Here is a 19,510-nt window from a genome sequence, read left to right as displayed (position 1 = left end):
ACAACAGCTACCAAGTGAACTCACTGGGTGTTTTGTTGGCCTGGGATAAACAGGGCTCTAGCTAGATCTCAGGCCAAAGTTTGTAATGGTTTGCAGAATACTAGGAAACAAAACAGGCCGGGCACGGTGGCTCACACCTGTAATCCCAGCACTTTGGGAGGCTGAGGCGGGCGGATCATGAAGTCAAGAGATAGAGACCAACCTGATCAACATGGTGAAACCCTGTCTCTACTAAAAATACAAAAATTAGCTGGGCATGGTGGCGGGCACCTGTAGTCCCAGCTACTTGGGAGGCTGAGGCAGGAGAATTGCTTAAACCATGGAGCGGGAGGTTGCAGTGGGCCGAGATCATGTCACTGCACTCCAGCCTGGGCAACAGAGCAAGATTCTGTCAAAAAAAAAACAAAACCAAAAAAAAACCAAACCAAAACAACAAGAAAAAACACCTACAGAAACAAGAAAAGGGGAAAATGTTAAAGGCTCCTGTGCGATGCCAATCCCAGTGAGGGGTATGAAGAAACAGCTCCCCTCCTCTTTAATTATGAGGCCATGAGCCTTGCTACCTCTCTCCTGGGCAATTGCACATGGTTCTCTTCAAATAGCTTAGTAATTTTCAAGCAGTCCTATTAGTGACTACAAAAGATTTTCAGTTAACACACAGGTCAAGTTGTATTTTAGACTTTAAGGTATAAAAATATATTATCATATGTAAAAGTATAGCATGGTTCCTTCTTTTTAACCAACAGACAGGCAGATGTATAGCATGGTTTCTTCTATACATCACTTGGTTTATTCATCACCTGCAAACTTATCTTAGAAAAATCTTATCTTAGAAAAACCAATGAATAAAATCAAACTGATGCCAATGGTAGGGGATCCAAAGGAAATGATTCTGGCAGCAACTTGTGTCAGACAAGCTAACCTATTGCTTTGTGCCTCATTTCCCCACATGATAAAAGGGGGCCAGGAGATGTCAAAAGAGTGACAAATAATGAACAGTCCTAAAGCTGACTGAAAACAGCCTTTATACAGCCAGTAGCAGTTACCACCCAGCAGTGTACTGGAACACAGGGGAAGTCTTCTTGTCCCGGTCACCCAGCCAATGCTGCCCACTGGGAGGGAGAGGATAACCTTCCTGGGAGAGTTACCTTCACAAACTGCACATCGCTGAGGATGTGGACTGAGTAGTCAGGCGTGTAGAGGTTGTTGTTGCTGCTGTACAACTGTGTGTTGCTGCCCCCAAAGTCACTGCGCTCTCGGTTTGGAGACTCAGAGCGATTCAACCCACTGCAGCGAGAAGGGGACCGGTTTACTGCAGATGGTGAGAGATGGAGAAAAGACAAGGAGGGATGGGTGGGGAGGAAGAAGTGGAAGGGAGGGAGGGAGACAGGGAAGGAGGGGGAGACAGATGTTGTTTACTGAGGTCCCATACAACTTTCAGGCAATGGTAACACTGGGTGGTGGTGACGGGGCTCACCCTTCCCATCAGAGCCTGGGAAGCTGCTGAGCTGCTTTGTTGATGTTTATTCCTTTGAGGAACAAATGCCTAAGACAAACTCATGGCTCCCTTCCACTCGGGCTGCTCCCCACAACCTCTCCCAGTGAGGAGCTGGAGCATCTGTTTCCCCCAGACGGGGGATGGGTGGTTCACATCTTCCTTGGTTCTTGTCTTCAGATTAGGTGCACAAGGACCCTGCACGAGATGATGTCGGTACTATAAGCGTGGCTTGCTACCCTAGACCATGAGCCCCTCTACCATGGTGAGGTATTTTACATCAACTCCAATCACAAAACTTATTTTAGAAAGGCCAAGGCCTTGGGTTTGCCCTCAAAACCATCTGTCACAGCACAGGCAACCAATCTTCATGTGGCCTTACATTATAGTGGGAAGAAGTCAGGCCTGCTCCCACATTGGCAGGGCCTGGGACAAACGGAAGCCCACAAACCACAAGGATAAATATTTTTAAGTTAGAAGTTACATTAATAAATGGTAAAAACAGGCTTATCCTCTTCCTTGACAAATGTTCGTAGCAACCATGCCAGAAAACAGAGCCGTGGGTGGATAGCCAGCCCTGCCCCTAGGGCTTCTGGACCCCTGGTCCCCTAGGACTGTTTGGGTGGGGATTCCAGGATTCTGGATATCTGAAATGTGGTTTAGAAGGGAGGACACAGGCTTTGGCTCAGCACCTCCCTTTGGCCCTGAGAACTCCTTGCCCCATATAGATGGGCTGGACTGAGAAGGGCCAAGGTGTGGGTCTAGGGCTGGGCTCCCTCTTGCATAGGCCTGAGGGGAGCACTGGGATAATTTGCAGGCCTTCTGTCAAAGATCTCCTGAATGCTTTAGCCAGGTTCTTTTCACATTTTTAAGAAACACTTCTTGGAAACATTCGATTGAGACCGCGTCATTTGGTTTTATGTGAGCTGCCCTCTCCAGGAACAACAGAAAAGAGGATACCAAAGGTAACTCCAACATCATCTCAACCATGGAACCGCCCCAAGTGGTAGACTGCAAAGCTCCCCCAATCCTTCTGCTTCTTCCAAAAAAGGGGATGAGGAGGCTGTCAGCTTCTCTTAACACAGATTTAGCTCAGGGGGCTCAAATGAAGAATCAGATTATTTATAGATTCTGCTCTTTCAGGGTAGAACCTTGGGAATTTAATCCTGTCTCTTGAGATAAAGCAAAATATTTGATTAGCATCTATTTGGAATGAGTCATGGAAAGTTGATGATCTATTTAGCTGCCAAGCTGTTGCCTGGCAAACCATGCAGCAGAAAGAGTAAAACGATAGGTTGAATCATTTTCTCATTAGAACCCTAATCATCACTGCCTTGATCTGATTAGAGAATTAAGGAGTCCACTTCCAGTCTTCCCCTTCTCAGTAAGTGTCATCCACTTACATGCAGTTGCTGAAACCAGAAACCCCGGGATTGTCCTTGACTCCTGCCCCCCATGGAGCCTCACTATCCATCTGACATAATGAGCCCATCGGTCCTATCTCTGTCTCCACTCAAATCCCAGCTACCTCAGCCTCACCTGGACCACACTCTCCCCACTTACTATCTTATAATCTGTTTTCACCTCAGCTGCCAGAATCGCATTTTTAAAACACAAATCAGCTTCCTATTGTGTCTGAATAAAATCCAAATTCCTTGCCGTGACCTGTTCCCTGCTTTCCTATCTGATCTTATCTTGGGGCCTCCTTTCCCCTCTCTTGCTTTGCTTTAGCCACTGGCCTCCTTGGGTGTTCTTAACCATGCAGGCTTTGCCCACCTCAATGAATGCCCATTTCCCCTCCCCACCCCACATCCTCCCCCCTCAGCTAATGGCTGTCTGCTCCTCAGTCATTAGCTCTCAGCTGAGGCACCACCTTCTCTGAAGACCTTGTCTGGTCATCGTAGGAAGATTCCTCCTGTTCTACTCTATCATGATCCCCTGTCCATCCTTTCAAAGCACTTTCACAAGCATTAATTACATATTAGTAACTACTTGTTACATCTACTTAATTCAACTTTTAATTCCACGAGGGCAGAGACGTCGTCTTCTCTGGTTATCCTCATTGTACGCCCAGCACCTAGCACCGTGCCTGGCCTAGAGAAGGTACTCAAGGAAAATGTGTAGAATAAATGAATCAGCACGTCAGGGTCCCACAGGGCAATACAATGACTCTTATAGTTTATGATCTAAATTTGTTGTAAAAAAAGGTTTCAGAGATCTTAAATCATCACAAAGCTAAAGTCATTAAAGCTCTTAAATCATCAAACTAAAGCTCTTAAAGTCACCAAAGCTCTTAAATCATCACAAACCTAAAGTCATTCTGGGGAAGCTGACTTCCCCAAGAAGCGAGGGTGGGGAGCAGGACCCTCCAGAAATGTGGCTGGATAGAGTAAAATAGTGTGCAGCTAGAATCGAAGGGCACCAAGAAGTCTCAGGCCTTGGCCCAGTAACTTGAGGAAGAGGCCACATGGAGCAGAAAGGCTGTTTAATAAGGGTATGTGAAACAGCGGGCCCTGAAGTCAGATGCCTAGGGCCCTACCCATCCACTGTGTGATGAGGGACCAGATCCTTCTCCAGAGCGACTAAGAACTGACAGGGACAGGGACAGCGATAGTGCTGTAGAGAACAACATGCAGCACCAAGGTGATTGTAAAAAGCAGTAGTGTTGGATAGAAAAAGGTACATTTCACTTCCGGGCCTGAGCCCTTGAAAACAAACTGACGAATTCTTAAAAATAGAACTACCATTCAAGCCAGCAATCCCACGGCTGGGTATCTACCCAAAGGAAAAGAAATTATGTAAAAAAGATACCTGTACATGTATGTTTATTGCAACACTATTCACAATAGCAAAGATACAGAATCAACCCAAGTGTCCATCAATGGATGACTGGATAAAGAAAATGTGATTTTGTACATACGTGTGTGTGTGTGTGTACACACAATGAAATATTATTCAGCCATAAAAAGAACGAAATCATGTCTTTTGCAGCAACATGGATGGAAATAGAGGCCATTATCTTAAGTGAAATAACTCAGAAAGTCAAAGGCTGCACTATTTCTCTTGTAAGTGGGAGCTAAATAATATGTACAAGTGGACACAGAGAAATAATATACATTGAAGACCTAGAAGGGCGGGAGAGGGTGAGGGATAGAAATTACTTAATGAGTACAATGTATACTATTGGGGTGATGGCCACACTAAAAGCTCAGACTTCACCACTATGCAATATATCTGTGTAACAAAAATGCACTTGTATCCCCTAAATCTATTAAAAAAAAAAAAAAAAAAGAAAAGAAAAAAGGACAAATTGATGAGTTCTGACTTGGCCAGACCCATCTGTGGCTGTTTCAGGGTGGCGGCTGGATAAGTCTGCGTTCTTTCCTCCAGGCTAGTTGCTGCAGAAAAGCGGGACAGGGAGTCCTGCCCACGAGTAGCTCCTTTGGCCCCAGTGCAGCATCTGGAAAACCATACCTTGACCTGGTGGGTTTTGACCTCAACTCAGTTTGGACATAACCAAGGGAAGAAAGTGTGAGCAGGGCTTATGGCTTCAGCTGCCCAGAGAATCACCACCATTTCTCAATAATCCTCCACTTTGCTTGGCCAGACATGGGCTTCACACACCCTACACCAGTTGTTCCACATCCTCATTTCTTACGTCACAGTTCAAGATATGTTCAGGGAGGACAGCAGGGAAAGAGCCCTATTTTATCTCCTAAACTCCTTCCATCTGTGGAAGCTTCTCCTGTTGGAGACAGAGGCAACAACTACATCCCAGTTCCCCCCAAAGCTCTCATCGTTTCACTGGCACCCAGTGTGGGTGACACCCACAGGGACTCACATGTCAAACACAAGCTACATCACTGTTATGCTGGGAGGAGGAAAAACACGTCTTTTTTTTTTTTTAAAGTAAAAACAATGCTATTGAAAGTTTATTTATAAAATCATACAGGATTCCCAACACCAAACGATACAACTGTCTTACAAAGATTGAGTCTATAAAAGCAATTTTTAAAAGAAAAAAGAACCTTTACTCCATGAGAAAGTCCCAGCTCCTCTGGGTATTGTGCGAGATCAATGTTTTCGTGTCCTGGAGTCTGACATTCCTCAATAGGTGGGATGCTGATGACTTGGCATTTTGGTAATTGTGCACATACACTCAGAAGTTTCTGAGCAAGGGACATGGAAATGCTTTTAATAAAAAGCAGAAGAAATCAGTAACAGACGAGTGTCCTAGCAGCATGGCAAACTAGTTCAAGTTGTGTAATTCCCCTTGGCATATCCTAAAAGCACAGAGGCACAGTTTGGGGGAGTGAAGCAAGGAGGAAAATCCTAAGTATAGTGCAAGGAGGTCTGGAAGGAGACAGATCAAACAGTGATACGTAACACCGACCACGGGACCTGTCAACAGGCGGCAGGCTAAGCCACCAACCCATCCCTTGCCCACTCTTGCTCTTGCATCAGACCCTCAGGTTGGCTCAGGTGTAACTGGGTGATGAGGAGCAGGGTTTTTTGCTCTATGAAATTGTGACAAACCTCATTCCTGTAGCCTTTGAGTGGTCAGTCTGTAAGAGATACCTGTCCTGGGTTGGCTACTTGGATTGCTGAGGTTTGGGTGGAGAAGGCACCAGGGTAAAATCGGGGGCAGGGTGGCAAAGGGTATGGAAGAGGAATTCACACTGAGTTGGGGCTGGATGGAATCTCCTCTCCTTCTGCAGTCATAGTCAGGCGCCCTGAAAATCTGGACGCAGCAGCTCTGGGACTCTTGCTTCATTTGTGACACCTGTATCCAGGGAGCCTTCACAACCCTATCCTGGAAGCAGACCCCAAGATACAGAAGTAGAATGCTAAGCTCCCATTTTCCTTATGGGGATTTGAGGAAAAAGGAGGGTTCAGGGGCTGCCTGCCTACATCTTTTGTAGCATCAGTGAGGGATGAGGGGGAATGGCCTACTTTGGTCTGACTGTGATTGTGCCATGGGCCATCTCTGTTCTCCAAAATGGATCAGGAAGCTTAATTACATAGACCTGTAAGAGTACAAACTAGCATTATTAAAATTCGTTATACTGGGGCAACATTTAGCATCAGACAACCAAACACCAAAGCCAGCTGTCTGTCAAAACTACAGTGTGAACTCTGAGCCCAAGTTAGGATCCCAAATGAACTCACTCACTTTACACGGAGCTTTAACGGTTCCCAAATGCTCATCACACAAGAGCCGACCTGAAGGATTATTTCCACTTACCACATTTTGCAAAGTAGAAATATTATTTTTAGAGATTCCCTGTATATTTGAGGAGAAAACTGTCATTATTGATCTCAGTGCACATTATGAATGGATAACTGAGCACTGAAAAGAACCCTTGGTTCCAAAGTCTCTGTCTCTGTGCTTTTGTGGATTTGAAAGAACTGTCATGGGGAATTCAAAATTATCTCCACCACCAGGAGAAGAAAGAAGGAGCGAATGTGGGGAAAGGGAATGATAACTGCAGTGGGGCTGTGTACTTTCAGGGGAAACCCCTGATCAGAAGTTTCATTTTTAAATGAAAGCACCTGCCAAGTTGGTTAACCACACCACACCCTGGAGGTAATCTGCAAACCACTGTGCTCTTATTTCAAACTAAGGCTCAAATAGAAAGAGACTCCCCATGGATAATGATGGCAATATTTGGTGCAGAGACCTCTGGCCTCAATCTAGTGTGAGCACCAGATTTGTTATTAGCACTGCTTTCAAAATGCAAATAAATCACAGCCCTCTAGAGGGCACAAAATGTCTATATTCAGAGGTAAAGCAAGGTCTCAGGCAGTAGGTGGAGAGCACGATCTAAGACTTAGATTCCAGTCCTTGTCCCTCTACATACCTACTACACATACAACACTGACTGACTTTCTCAGAGCCTGTTTTTTTGTCTGTTGTTTTTCAATGACAATTCCTGCCTATCTCCCAAAGTGATTGTGGGGAGTCAAATAAGACAATGACAGTTCTTTTTTAGACCTAAAGACCCTACTGGTTTCTAGGATTTATTTTTCCCCCATATAAGATAGGGTTGAGATTTAGCATATATGTAAATTAATGTATCTGGATCAGAAATCAGTATTTCCACTCAGGACATTTTGCAAAGTAAAAAGATTTTTTTAAGGTACTTTGGCATATTCTAGGAGAAAATGGCATCATTGTTGATCTCAATGCACATTATGAACGGACAGTCGAGCACTGAATAAGAACCCCTGGTTCCAAAGTCTCTGTGCTTACAGGGCCAGAAGTTACTGGAACTTCTTTCTACAAAATCCCAGACCTCTGAGGCTGCTTCTTTTAATGATATGGAACAAAAGCAAGAATGACAGAGGAAATATCACAGAATAGGTCCTGTGGATGTCACCTGATCACTGGGAAGGCACAGTGATTAGCTCTAGATAGAGACCAGACATAAGGTGGAGCGGAATAAGCCAAAGGAGAAGCTAGGCACTCCCTACCTCTGGTTTTCTCCCACTGTACGGACCATTGCTCCACCCTGCACAGTTAAACCAAGGATGGGAATAAGCTTACCTCTTTATGAGTAGGGTTTGCATTGTGTTGACACTAATCTCTTGTTGTGTTGAATACCCACAGTCATGGAAAAGGGGGGAAAGTTGAAAATACTCTCAGGGGCACGTGACAGCACCCAGAGTTGGATCAGAAGTCTCAGCACTTCCTGGAGGTTCTGCACAGCAGGAAGGTATCACTTTCATCTCTGTCTGACATTGGGTTATCATGAACTTTATCATAATCAATGCAGATGAACTAGAATTAACCTTCCTTTAACTGGGAAGTTACAATTAACTAGGTCATCTGGTTAACTGAAGGTTAATTAAAAAGGAAAACGCATCCTCGCTTTGATCTTTTGGGCTGAAAGTCTTTTAAAATGTGCATCTCCCCTTTCCTCTGAACCTTCACAGCACACTGTTGACATCACCAAGATTCACTGCATGTGAAGGAACTTGAAGGTCCATCATGTGGTCATTTCTAATTTTGCTGGCATGTAGGAGTAGACCATTTAGCTGGCGAGGGCACCAGATTGGTATCTCACATTGACTGTCCGATCCTGTAGTCATCATTAAGGCATGAGCTCTCACAAGGCAAGAAAAACTATTTCTTAATGGAAAATCACCATCGAGAGAGAGAGAGAGAGAGAAAACGTCAGTGAAATTTGAGAAGGTGGTTAACTTATCTTGTATAGATCAACATGAGGACCAGATGGTTTTTGATGAAAAAATTTGATTTTGGGAAAAAACAGAAGTCAACACAAATACTACTGAGGTTGCAAATTGGAGAACATAGCCTTTTTTAAATGTCGAGGATCTACTATACAGACTGAGAAACATAAGCAATTTCTCGATGACTGAGGATGTGGTGGGGTCTTAGTAGCATTACCCCAGCAATGGGATAAGGGATACAGATTTAGAGGGTAGAGGAAATGGAACTGTGTGCTAACTGCAGGGCAATTTAACAAATACATTCCTGGTTTAGTCATTACTTGCTCTATGAGCCCAAGAGAACAACCTCTAGAGATGAAAACAAACAGTTGATCATTCAGATTTGTTGCATTCTACTCAGTCATTCAATTATTATCTAGCTCTATGAGGAATTGTTACCCGATTAAAAAGAAACCCAGTGACTATTTCACTTATTAACAAAAGAGGTTAAACCTAATGAAAAGTTGTTTTGAAAGTTTTACATACAGCATTCTTTGTATGAGCAGAGCTAGTGAGAATATGATGATCACACAGTAACATTATTAGGAAGATTAGGACATGGAAGGAAAGAAAGGTAGAAAGAAAATAGGTAGAAATAAAGCATAGTATTCCACTATTCCCATTTCATTCATGCTGTCCTCCTCATCCCTCCATTCTGTAGTCAGACAAATGAGGAAAAACTCACACTATCCCTCACCCCCACCATTTTTCCATGTGTGTACACAGATACATTCCTGGGAGGTAAGCTCACAAATGACACCACTGAACCAGCAATGCCTGGGTGGTATGTGCAAATGAGTGCTGCTTGTGCAAAGTGCTATGCCTTAGTCACAAGAGTGCCTGTTGGAGAGATTAGTTCTCAGGCAGGAAAGTGACAGAGGCCAAAGGCTTCTTGCAAACCCCTCTGGATCTACGGAGACCCGAGACACCCATGCATGTTTACCTGGGGAGCCCGCCAGAGAGTCCCCTCTGCTGACAGCGAAGGTACGAGACACAGAGATGGGCACTAAAGAGTCAGGGGCCAAGGATTTGAGTTGCAAAAGGGAAGATATAAACACAAAAGGAAAGAGACAAAGAACAAAGTGGGTGAGACAGTCTGTTCCTGGATCTTCACAACATCACACTTCTCTGCAAAAAGGAATCTTGACTCTGAAAACACAGAAATCACATCCTCTTACAAAGTCACTCTCCAGAAAGACAAGAAAATAAAATGGATTTTGCTGAAAGTCATCTGAAAAGATGTGCAACACATCTTGGAATCAGAGGCACAAGCACAAGCCGAGCCCTGTGGGAAGCATGTAGGCAGCATTCTCTGAGGCTCCCATTTTGAGCCAGCAAACATGCTGGGAGCCCAGCGCTGCATTCCCACCAAGCTCTCCCAGCTCCCACGGAGCTCAACTGCCAAGGGCACCTGCATGGGTACTCAGAGGCCTGAATGGAAAGCGTGTGCTCCTGCTAGGGGCATCCTTGAGGAAGCTAGATCCTGCCTCTGACTCCTAGGAGCTCCCTCTGGTTACAGAACAATATCTCTAGCAGTGTTAATGTGAATCAACTTGAATTAAATCATAGCCACTTCGTGGTAAGTACCAGTGGTCCAAAGCATCTCTCTGTTCCCTTTTCCTTCTCTTTCTCCACAGAGTTGGAAATGCTGCTGGCTATCACTTGGGGGCCTGGGTAGAGTTGAGTGTGTAGTAACAGTCCAGTCCCTCCCCCTTCAAGTGGTGTCTGGCCACGGGACCCATGGGAACCTGTCTTCGTCTCTCTTATCTGATCATTCCCAGAGTCCTTTTTAAGGAGCTAAATGAAACCAGTCTGCAGACGATAGCATATGGAAATAGCTTCTGCAGTTTTATTTGCTAAACCAAATGATTTTATTTGAAATGACCTACCTGATAATCCTTTACTCTGACATGAGATGTTAACGAATATTAGAATGGGCCTCCAATATTATGAGACACAATGGAGTTAAGAAACCCTCTATTCTCAAGAAGAATCATAGTTCTAAATGTAGAAATGTATACACCAAATTGTATACATTGTATACACCAAACTGTAAACACTGTATACAATGTATTATACAATGTATAAATGTATACACCAAACAGAAAGGAGACCTGTTCTTTCCACATCTGCACACCTGTGTGTGCACCTATTCCAGCTACCCTGGGTTCCTGGCAATCAGAACCAAGAAGAAGACAGTGTAGATCGTGTTCCCTTCGCCTCACACAGGAAAGCCAGAGACTTCTTTGTAGCCTCAAGTTCAACTTTGAAGCATAGGTCATCGTGCCAGTCTTCCAGCAAACTCATAATCTCACTCCTCATCCTCAAAGGCTGATCAAGCTAGCTTCAAGCATAGGGGGAGGGGGCTGGGCCAAGACCCTGTAAGATTTTATTGCCTTTTGGCTTAGACTTAAGCTCTTCCTCAACCTATAGGGTTGAGGTTCTTGGCCAATGAAAGATGCTGGGTGGCTGGACCATGGGCTGAGCCTTCACCTGGGATAACTGGGGTATGGCTGGCCTTTGCAGTTCCTTCACACTTCACTACACTAAGTATGGATTCCGGGAGGATGGAAAATGTCTTTTTACCCCTATTGGCTAATAATATTTCTTTTTCCTTCTGAAGATTTACAGAGATGCTCAGTAACATGGGGAGAGAAAGAGAAAGAGTGTTATGCTTCTTTTCAGTTAACTAGTTTTAAAGGAGAAATCAATGTTGCAACTTTATTTCTATCTCGCTGATGCCATTGAAAGCTTTTGAAAGAAAGAACTAGAGACAGGAAGGAAGGAAAGGAAGAAATCGGATAACATATTCCTTCTACTTAAAACAAATTTTTTTTTTTTTTGTTTTTGTTTTTTGAGATGGAATCTTGCTCTGTAGCCAGGCTGGAGTAAGGTGGCATGATCTTGGCTCACTGCATTCTCCACCTCCCCAGTTCAAGCGATTCACCTGCCTCAGCCTCCCAAGTACCTGGGATCAAAGGCATGCGCCACCATGCCTGGCTAATTTTTGTATTTTTAGTAGAGATGGGGTTTCACCGTGTTGGCCAGGATGGTCTCGAACTCCTGACCTCGTGATCCACCCGCCTTGACCTCCCAAAGTGCTGGGATTACAGGTGAGAGCCACCATGCCTGGCCACAGCATTGGGCTAGGAAGCCATATGTAGGCCTTTTTTTCTCAGAATTTCCACCTCTTTCAGTCTTCTGGAAGAGATCACAGACATTTCTAGGTAACATATTAGAATCCCAGGAGTAGTCCCTAATGTGATGGATGATGGAAATTTCCTTTAGAGAACTAAGGTTTGCCAACGTCCTGTAACCCGTCCCTTGCCCATCGAGAGTTCTACTGAGCACCGATGCTTCCTTCATCAACCTTGATTGAGATTCGTTGTCTTAAGTATAACAATGTACCAGGGTCTTTTCGATTTTACAGATCTCCTCCAACTCAAGTTCTGCCACTCTTCAGACTGGACAGGTACTTCATTTCAGCCACTGGCTGGGCTATTACACTGTAACAATTACACTGTAAATTGTTCCACTATTTTCACTTAGAAATTGCATTCCAGAATATGATGGATCTGAAACCTGTATTTTCTCGTGCTGTGTGAACTAGCCAGGACACCAGGAAGCATCTTGGCCGGTTACCAACTTACTGGGTGATTTGAAGCAAGTCATTTCCTTAGTTTCACTCATGTTAAAATGGTATCTACCTTGTCATGTTCCGGGGACTATGATATCAAGCTCTGGGACTCTCTGACAATTCCCACCACAAGGGAATATGTAAAATCTTTTTTGTGATGCGAGGAAAGACCCTATTTGGCATTGAAGTGGCCACTGTAAACACTGACAGCTGAAAGCAAAATTCAGATCCGTGAATCAGAAAGAAATGTAGAGAAATAATTCTTTCTGGATCACACTTTTAATCACAAGAAATGCCATGCCCTTTAAACACAAGTGCAATAACTACACAGGAAACAGCAAGAAGGCACAGCACAGAAGGGGCAGAGCAAACCAGCCATCAGCCCTGTGCCTGCCCCCCACCAACAGCATGCATGGCCAGCTGGCAGATACCTCTCCACTAGCTGAGAGGTGGAGAAGCAGGAAAGAGAAGCAGATAAGCAGCGTATTGCACAAGGGTGGAACTTACATCCCCAAATCTTGCAGTCACTTCTTACTGCGGACAAACCCCACAGACACAATAATAGCATATGAGAGTTTCTGAGTAAAGGCCATGAGTGAATTGTTATTGCACAGAAGGAAGGGCTGAACCTCTGCCCAAGCACACAAATCACCTGCCTGCATTTCCTGGAAGGTGGCAATAAGCAGTGCCTCCCCTCCCAACCCCTGCATCCCCCAACCATGTGAGCAGACAAGCCGCAGAAGACATTCCAGACACAAGAACCTAAGGTCCCATGGTCTGTGGGTACCTGGCAGGAAGCAGTGCTCCTGGCAGAACATTACAAAGAGGCTGCCAGCATTTGTCTTAGCCCCAGCCCAGGTCCAGGTCCCCAGAGCGGGCTGAGGCAGGACTACGATGGGGAGGACGAGGAAGGGGTTTGAGAGATACATACGAAAGACAGAAGATCCAGCCAGACTTCCAACCTTCCGCACGTCATTATCTAAGGACAGAAGGATGCAGTGGGTTTCAGAGGCACCTCAGAAAACACACTTCTTATGGGAATCTTCCCTCTTCTATCCACCCCCAGCACCAATTAACCCTGTAAAAACCAGGCAATTAAATGGAAGGGTAGGGAACCAGTATAAAAAGCAAAATAAACTCGTCTTTTCACAGTGAAATCTACCACCCTAGATCCCTAACACTTGACAATATTACTGCTTTTTACAATTCAATTTTTGTCACTTTTCTTTAAGCACTAACTGAATGAAAAGTGATTCATACACCCATTTTGCAGAGGAAGGAACTAAAGCCAAGGAAGTTAAATGGCTTGTCCAGGGTGATTAACAGGAGTCAAAGGAGGAGTCAAGACTTGAACCCCTCTGCTTTTTCTACCATATCCCATTACTTTCCCAATAAACAAATGGAAACTAGAATACCTGAGCAAGCAGTGGTCATGATGGCTGGGACGCCATAGTAAGTAAAGGCTCCATTCTCAAAGCGAAGGCCTTCCTTACCAACCTCCACCTCCACTTTACCCTGGGAAAAAAAAAAAAGGAAGTGTACTATGAATGTATATGAGCACTTCCAGTTCTACTATTGACTAGAACCCTAAGCATTTCTGCTTGGATAACAAGTGGACTAGACCCATGTTCTTATCACAGAGGAATGTTAATTCTCTCCAGATTTACATTTGAGAAAGCACTTCCAACTTTAGTAGCTCTTTGCAGTAAATTCGGTGCTTCGTTGTTCATAAAACAGCATCCAGTCATGAATAACCAAGCTGTCCTTGCGTACTGTAATGGCCCTTCCACGATGCAGGCCTAAGCACCAGCTAACCCAGGGCCTCATAAACTGCCCCACTGGTTTAGTCCAAGACTGGACCATTTCTAAGTCAGGTCAAGATAAAATCTAGGCCGGGTGTGGTGGCTCACGCCTTAATCTCAGCACTTTGGGAGGCCAAGGCGGGTGGATCATGAGGTCAGGAGTTCAAGACCAGCCTGGCCAATATGGTGAAACCCCCATCTCTACTAAATATATAAAAATTAGCTGGGTGTGGTGGTGCAAGCCTGTAGTCCTAGCTGCTCGGGAGGCTGAGGCAGGAGAATTGCTTGAACCAGGGAGGCAGAGCTTGCAGTGAACTGAGATCGGGCCACTGAACTCCAGCCTGGGAGACACAGCAAGACTCCATGTCAAAAAAAAAAAAAACAAAAAGATAAAATCTAATTCTGTGTGAAGCTTGTTTAATTCATCGCCAAAAATAGTGATAGCTGACGTGTAATGCATAGCATGCATGGACATGACACTGTGTTATGTGCACTGCATAGATTCTCATGCAATTAGCCCCACAACCCCATGAAGCCCATGCCATTTTTATCCCCGATTTACTGGGGACTCAATTTTGAGGCTCAGAGATTGAATAACTTGGTCAAGGTTAGTTAGGAGATGGCAACAATGGGATTTTAAAGCCATAGTTTTCAAATTTCTGAGCCTACACTCTTGCTACTACATTTTATTCCATGTTTTATTTGAAAACTGTTAAGTTTATATTCAGTACAAGACATGAAACTATGTGCTCATTACATTATACAAACAATGTAACAGGATTCTTGTTGATTTCCAACAGTGAAGCACATGACTCCATTTTTTGGAGAAGAGAGGTCATTTTGTTCAGACCATTTGGAAAGATATATGTGAGGCAAATTACAGTGACAGAGCAGAGAGGTTGGAAGTGGACTGTAACAAGGAGACCATTTCTAAGTTCATGTGAGCTTAATTAAGATTCTAAAACACAATCAGTGTATTTAGGATTCACAAGGTTATGCTGGGAAGGGACAGGGAATCAGTGACAGAGCTAATGGTGAAGCCAGACAGGGCACTAGCAGTGTTACAAGCTGTAATCATGTCAGACACTTATTTAAGACAGGCCTATTCAGGTATCCAGAGCAGAAGGTGATCATACTTATGTGAGCACTGGGGAGATGTTGCACTTCTTTGAACAGGTCATTTTTCCCCTTCCTGGTCCTCTTAAGGGGGGAGAAGATTCCAGGAACTACAAAGGCTGAAATGCAGCTGAGAGAATGAATGTGTCCCGTGCACCTCCAGAGAGCAGAGCAGGGACCAGTAAGGAAGTCAGAGGTGGTGAGATTTCCACTCGACAGAGAGAAGGGTTTAAAGAAGAGTTGTCTAAAGTTCAGCAGGCAGTGGGCAGTTTCATTTCAGGGGATGTTCAAGCAGAGATGAGGAGGTATTATAGTTTCTGCAGAGCAGCAGTTCTGGAAGTTCAGAAGCAAAAGCCCTATTGGAGAGGTATTCACCCCACCCCAAACATTGCTGAGTTGTCAGACTAAATGTCAAAGATCCCAGCACTCCCAGGACACCAGTCTTCTGTGTCTAGCCCCCTCCTGTGGGTCATGAAGAAATGTCCACCCAGCTGGCTTTGTTCCTGAGGCAGCCAGCTAAGTCTCGGAACTTGGTGCTGAAGGAGGCATGGCCATTTCTTCACCCTGGAGATGCCCTCATCTGGCCCTTAGAGGTTCCCTGACTTTCCTACTCACCTGTAGAAGCAGCACAAAGTAGTCCACAGGGCGGTTGCGCTGGTAGAGGTAGTGTTCCGGGGCCTTCTTGTTCTTCTCATCAAACTTCAGCTCCTGGATCACGTTGGGATGTTTCAGGAGCCGGAGCAGGATCTTCTCCGAAAGGTACAGAGACTTAAAGGGCTCCACTTCTAGAGGAGAGTGAGGGGGTAGGGAGGAATCAGCATGAGCTGTGTCCCACCCATTCTAGCAGTGGCAGCTGGGAGGAGTCAGAGTGGGCACAATGAGGGCCCCCTATGCATGTACCAGGGCACCAGGCTGGCAGGGCTTCTGCAGTTCCTTTGGAGTGGAGAATCCTAATCCCAAGTGTGCATCTCAGGGCCTTACCCATGTCCTCTGGAGATGTGTGTCCCTGCACTGGCACCTCAGGAGAAACAGGTCTCCATCTGGAAATGTCTGTTTCATTACTAATTTTCTTTGATTTTATTTAAAATTGGACATGGATAGCTAAGCCACATAAACAACAAATACTTTAATGCTATAATTGAATGAAATGCAGATAATTTAATCCGGCTTATTTATATGACATACATCTGCTGAATGAAATGAAATCCCACGTTACTAGAGACAGGCAATTATTTAAATAATAAGTTGTCAATAATATGAGGCATCCTTGCATCATATTTATGTATTACAGCTATTACTTATATTACATATGTTAAACTTATATTACTTATATTACATATGCTCTGGGAAGTAGTTAAAAGAAATCTGTATTCAGAACTAGAAATTCTATCTTAAAGCAGCTCCAACTGAAAATTTTCTACTCTTTAGCACCTAAAACAGTGCTAGCGCTCATTATACACTCAATAAATACGTGCTGGATTAATTAAATATTGAACTTCATGATAGATATGATCATTCTAGGTCAGTACAATAATTAGGCATGGATGGTCAGAGGGTTCAAAGACAAACTTGACCTTCTTCACAAGAAGGAGTTTATCTCTGGATTTTCTCACTTTTTTTTCTTTCTAAAGATCCCAAGATTCACAATCCACTTCTGTATTTAAGCAATTCTTAGCTTCTATGGCATTGCTCTAGGGCACCGTAAGTCTAACAGACAGGGAGATGGCCTCAGGCTTCAGCCAGGAAGTGAGTAGAAAAGGGAAAAGTGCGGCAATGGTTTCTTTAGCTCTTCTCTCTGGTAGAAGAGTTGAATTATACTCATTTCTTCCTCTATAAGATCAGGCCTGGGGCTCAATACGACAGTAGGTGGCATCCATTACCCTATCTAAGGCAACCTCCTTCCTAGAACAGTGCTTCTCAGTCCTGACAGCATACTGGAATCAGGCTGGAAGATTTTAACAAGGATTGGTGCCTGGGTCCCACCCTAGAGATTGTGTTTTAGCTTCTCCGGAGTGGAGACTTGTCCTACCTGTGGCCATGAAGCGGTGTGTGGCCAGCAGAAGCTGTGGTGAGATCTTCACCCGCATGTCTGTGTCCGAAAGCTTAAACAAGGAGAAGTCATGCCGCTTCCGCTCCCGGTGTGGGACCCTCTGCTTTTTCCGATTGTCAGCTGCGGGGTCACAGAGGACAGATTGCAGCTATCTGAGAATCACTGTTGGTCTTTGGAGGTTTTCCCAGAATCACAGGGGACAGATAGAACATTTCTGCAGTGTCAACTATGGGTGACATCACAGTATCACCCAGGAAGTAGAAGGATGTTGGTGAGGGATAGACAATGGGAGACTGCCATCATTTCAGTGTTTTCCACACTTAGCGGGTGTATAGTAGAAAAAGGGGAAAGCTGACTTGGGGTACCCAAGTCTGGGGTTCTGGGGCTGGTTCCACTACTTACTCACCATACAACCTCTCTAAGCATCAGTTTTTATTTTAATCTGTACAAGGAGGCTAGTAATATTTAATATAGCTCTCATACTCATCTTGTGCAGTTAATTATGAGACTCCAACTGGAAGCTACGTGTGAGAATGCTTTTACACAAAGTCATACACACACAAGGGACCTGCATTCTTAGTATTGAGAGGGTTGCAGGGGCCCAGGGAATTTCTGACTCTGTCCCCCTCCTTTCCCCTGAACTGGCCTCAACTAGTCTCCTGCTGCTTATCTGAACCATGCTCTGAGTGGTACCTGAAGCATGCCACACAAGGGAAGAGGGCAGCCACTACCTCTTATCTCACAATTTCCCTGCTTCAACCCCAGTCCCTCCACTGGGAGGGAATCAGGGGAAATATAGGGAAGAAGAGAGGAGAAGAAATAAGATTGGACCTATAATCTCTAAAGGTGGGCTTTCTGGGTGGGGGGCCTCAGGCAGGGTCTGGTACCTCCCAAGAGCCTATACATCAGGCATGTAATTATTGGTTGAAAAACTTTGCTTTTTCCAATTTAATTTGTTCTCATTCTTTTTAAAGCTTATCTAAATATATCTACCTTTCCCCCCCTTTTTTTTTGCTTTCTCTTTTTGGTACAGGAAATGTTTCCTTTGGTTCTTTCTCTTTTGTTTTCCCTGAGTTTTGAGTAAAATTTTGAAACTGCTAGCCCATCTTATCTGCATTAAGGGGAACAGGAAAAGGGATTTGGGTTTTCTCCAAACTTGGCCTAAAGGGAAATAGGGCCAGGGGGTAACATCTGGTGCAAGCTGAGTGGCTGCAGTGAGAATGAACCTTTGTGGCAGGAAAATAAGGCCCCTGAATCTGGCTCCTTGGTGTGCCCTCTCTCCTTTTCGGGCTTGCTTTTGGGTTTCCTTCTAGAAGGGACAACGTGCCCTCCTGCTGGCGCAGCTCTTCCGTGGCCCGCTCTGACTCTGGGACTTCGCAGTCATCTGCCCCTGCTTTGACACTCCTTTTGCTCAAGTCACAGTGGGCAGACCTAGACCCAGGTGTCCAGATCACCTGAGGTCAGGGTCATGCAAGAAGAAAGACAGTATCCCTGGCTTCTGGGCCTTTTCACAGCTCTTAAGGAATCATGCCAGCAGCTGATTTACCCTAATCTGCTCCTACAGAAAGAGGATCACTCAGCAAAAGAGTAGCAAACACAGGTTATCAGCCTCGCTCTCACTGGTGAGCAACTTTCTGATTTGTATAAGTTTGCCTAAATAGTCCCCCTCTCCCCCATCAGATTGCTACTTAAAATGGCATCATTAGGGAATCATTCCTCTGCTCGCCCCTTCATTCCTTAGATTTTAATAGTGTGTGCTTGAAGCCTTAATGTTGTTCAAACAAGTGCCCTGGGAGTTTACTCATTTGGACTATTATCAGCACCTAACACCTTAGCGTGAATGGCTTCACTAGTTTATCTGAGACATCCGGGATTTTTTTTTTTTTTTTTTTTGAGACAGTCCTCCCAGGTTCCCATGGTGGAATGCAGTGGTACAATCTCAGCTGTCTGCAGCCAGGACCTCCCAGGCTCAAGGGATCCTCCCACCTTGGCCTCCCAAGTAGCTGGGACTACAGGCATACGCCACCACACCTGGCTAACTGTTATATTTTTTGTAGAGATGGGGTTTCACCATGTTGCCCAGGCTACACCTGAGAATTCTAAATCAAGAGTGGCAGGCAGAGGTGGCATCAAAGCTTATGGCATCAAAGCTCTTTCTACCAGGAGCCAGTTTCTGA

General features: G+C 44.7%; 1 protein-coding gene across 14 annotated transcripts in view; it reads right to left on the bottom strand.

Annotated features, from left to right (window-relative positions):
• The window catches only part of CNNM1 (cyclin and CBS domain divalent metal cation transport mediator 1), a 67,537-nt gene that overhangs the window by 15,831 nt on the left and 32,196 nt on the right, over positions 1–19,510 (bottom strand). For 5 of the 14 annotated variants that reach the window (XR_013398237.1, XR_003719428.2, XM_015147908.3 and 2 more), the window contains exons 3-7: positions 17,313–17,453; positions 15,899–16,068; positions 13,781–13,880; positions 13,297–13,344; positions 1,149–1,312 (exon numbers count right to left, since the gene is read on the bottom strand). Coding sequence is in view for 10 of the 14 variants with exons in the window: in XM_015147908.3 (XP_015003394.2) it covers positions 1,149–1,312; positions 13,297–13,344; positions 13,781–13,880; positions 15,899–16,068; positions 17,313–17,453 (623 nt within the window). In the remaining 4 variants the exon portion in view is untranslated. Of the gene's footprint in view, positions 1–1,113; positions 1,313–9,671; positions 9,735–13,152; positions 13,345–13,780; positions 13,881–15,898; positions 16,069–17,312; positions 17,454–19,510 lie in introns of all 14 variants that reach the window. The other 9 variants (XM_015147907.3, XM_077947193.1, XM_077947188.1 and 6 more) reach the window with 5 other exon arrangements.

This window comes from Macaca mulatta, chromosome 9 (genome assembly GCF_049350105.2).
Source record: "Macaca mulatta isolate MMU2019108-1 chromosome 9, T2T-MMU8v2.0, whole genome shotgun sequence".
Lineage (NCBI taxonomy): Eukaryota > Metazoa > Chordata > Mammalia > Primates > Cercopithecidae > Macaca > Macaca mulatta.
Note: the sequence above shows the minus strand (reverse complement) of the source record. Positions and strands in the feature narration are given on the sequence as shown.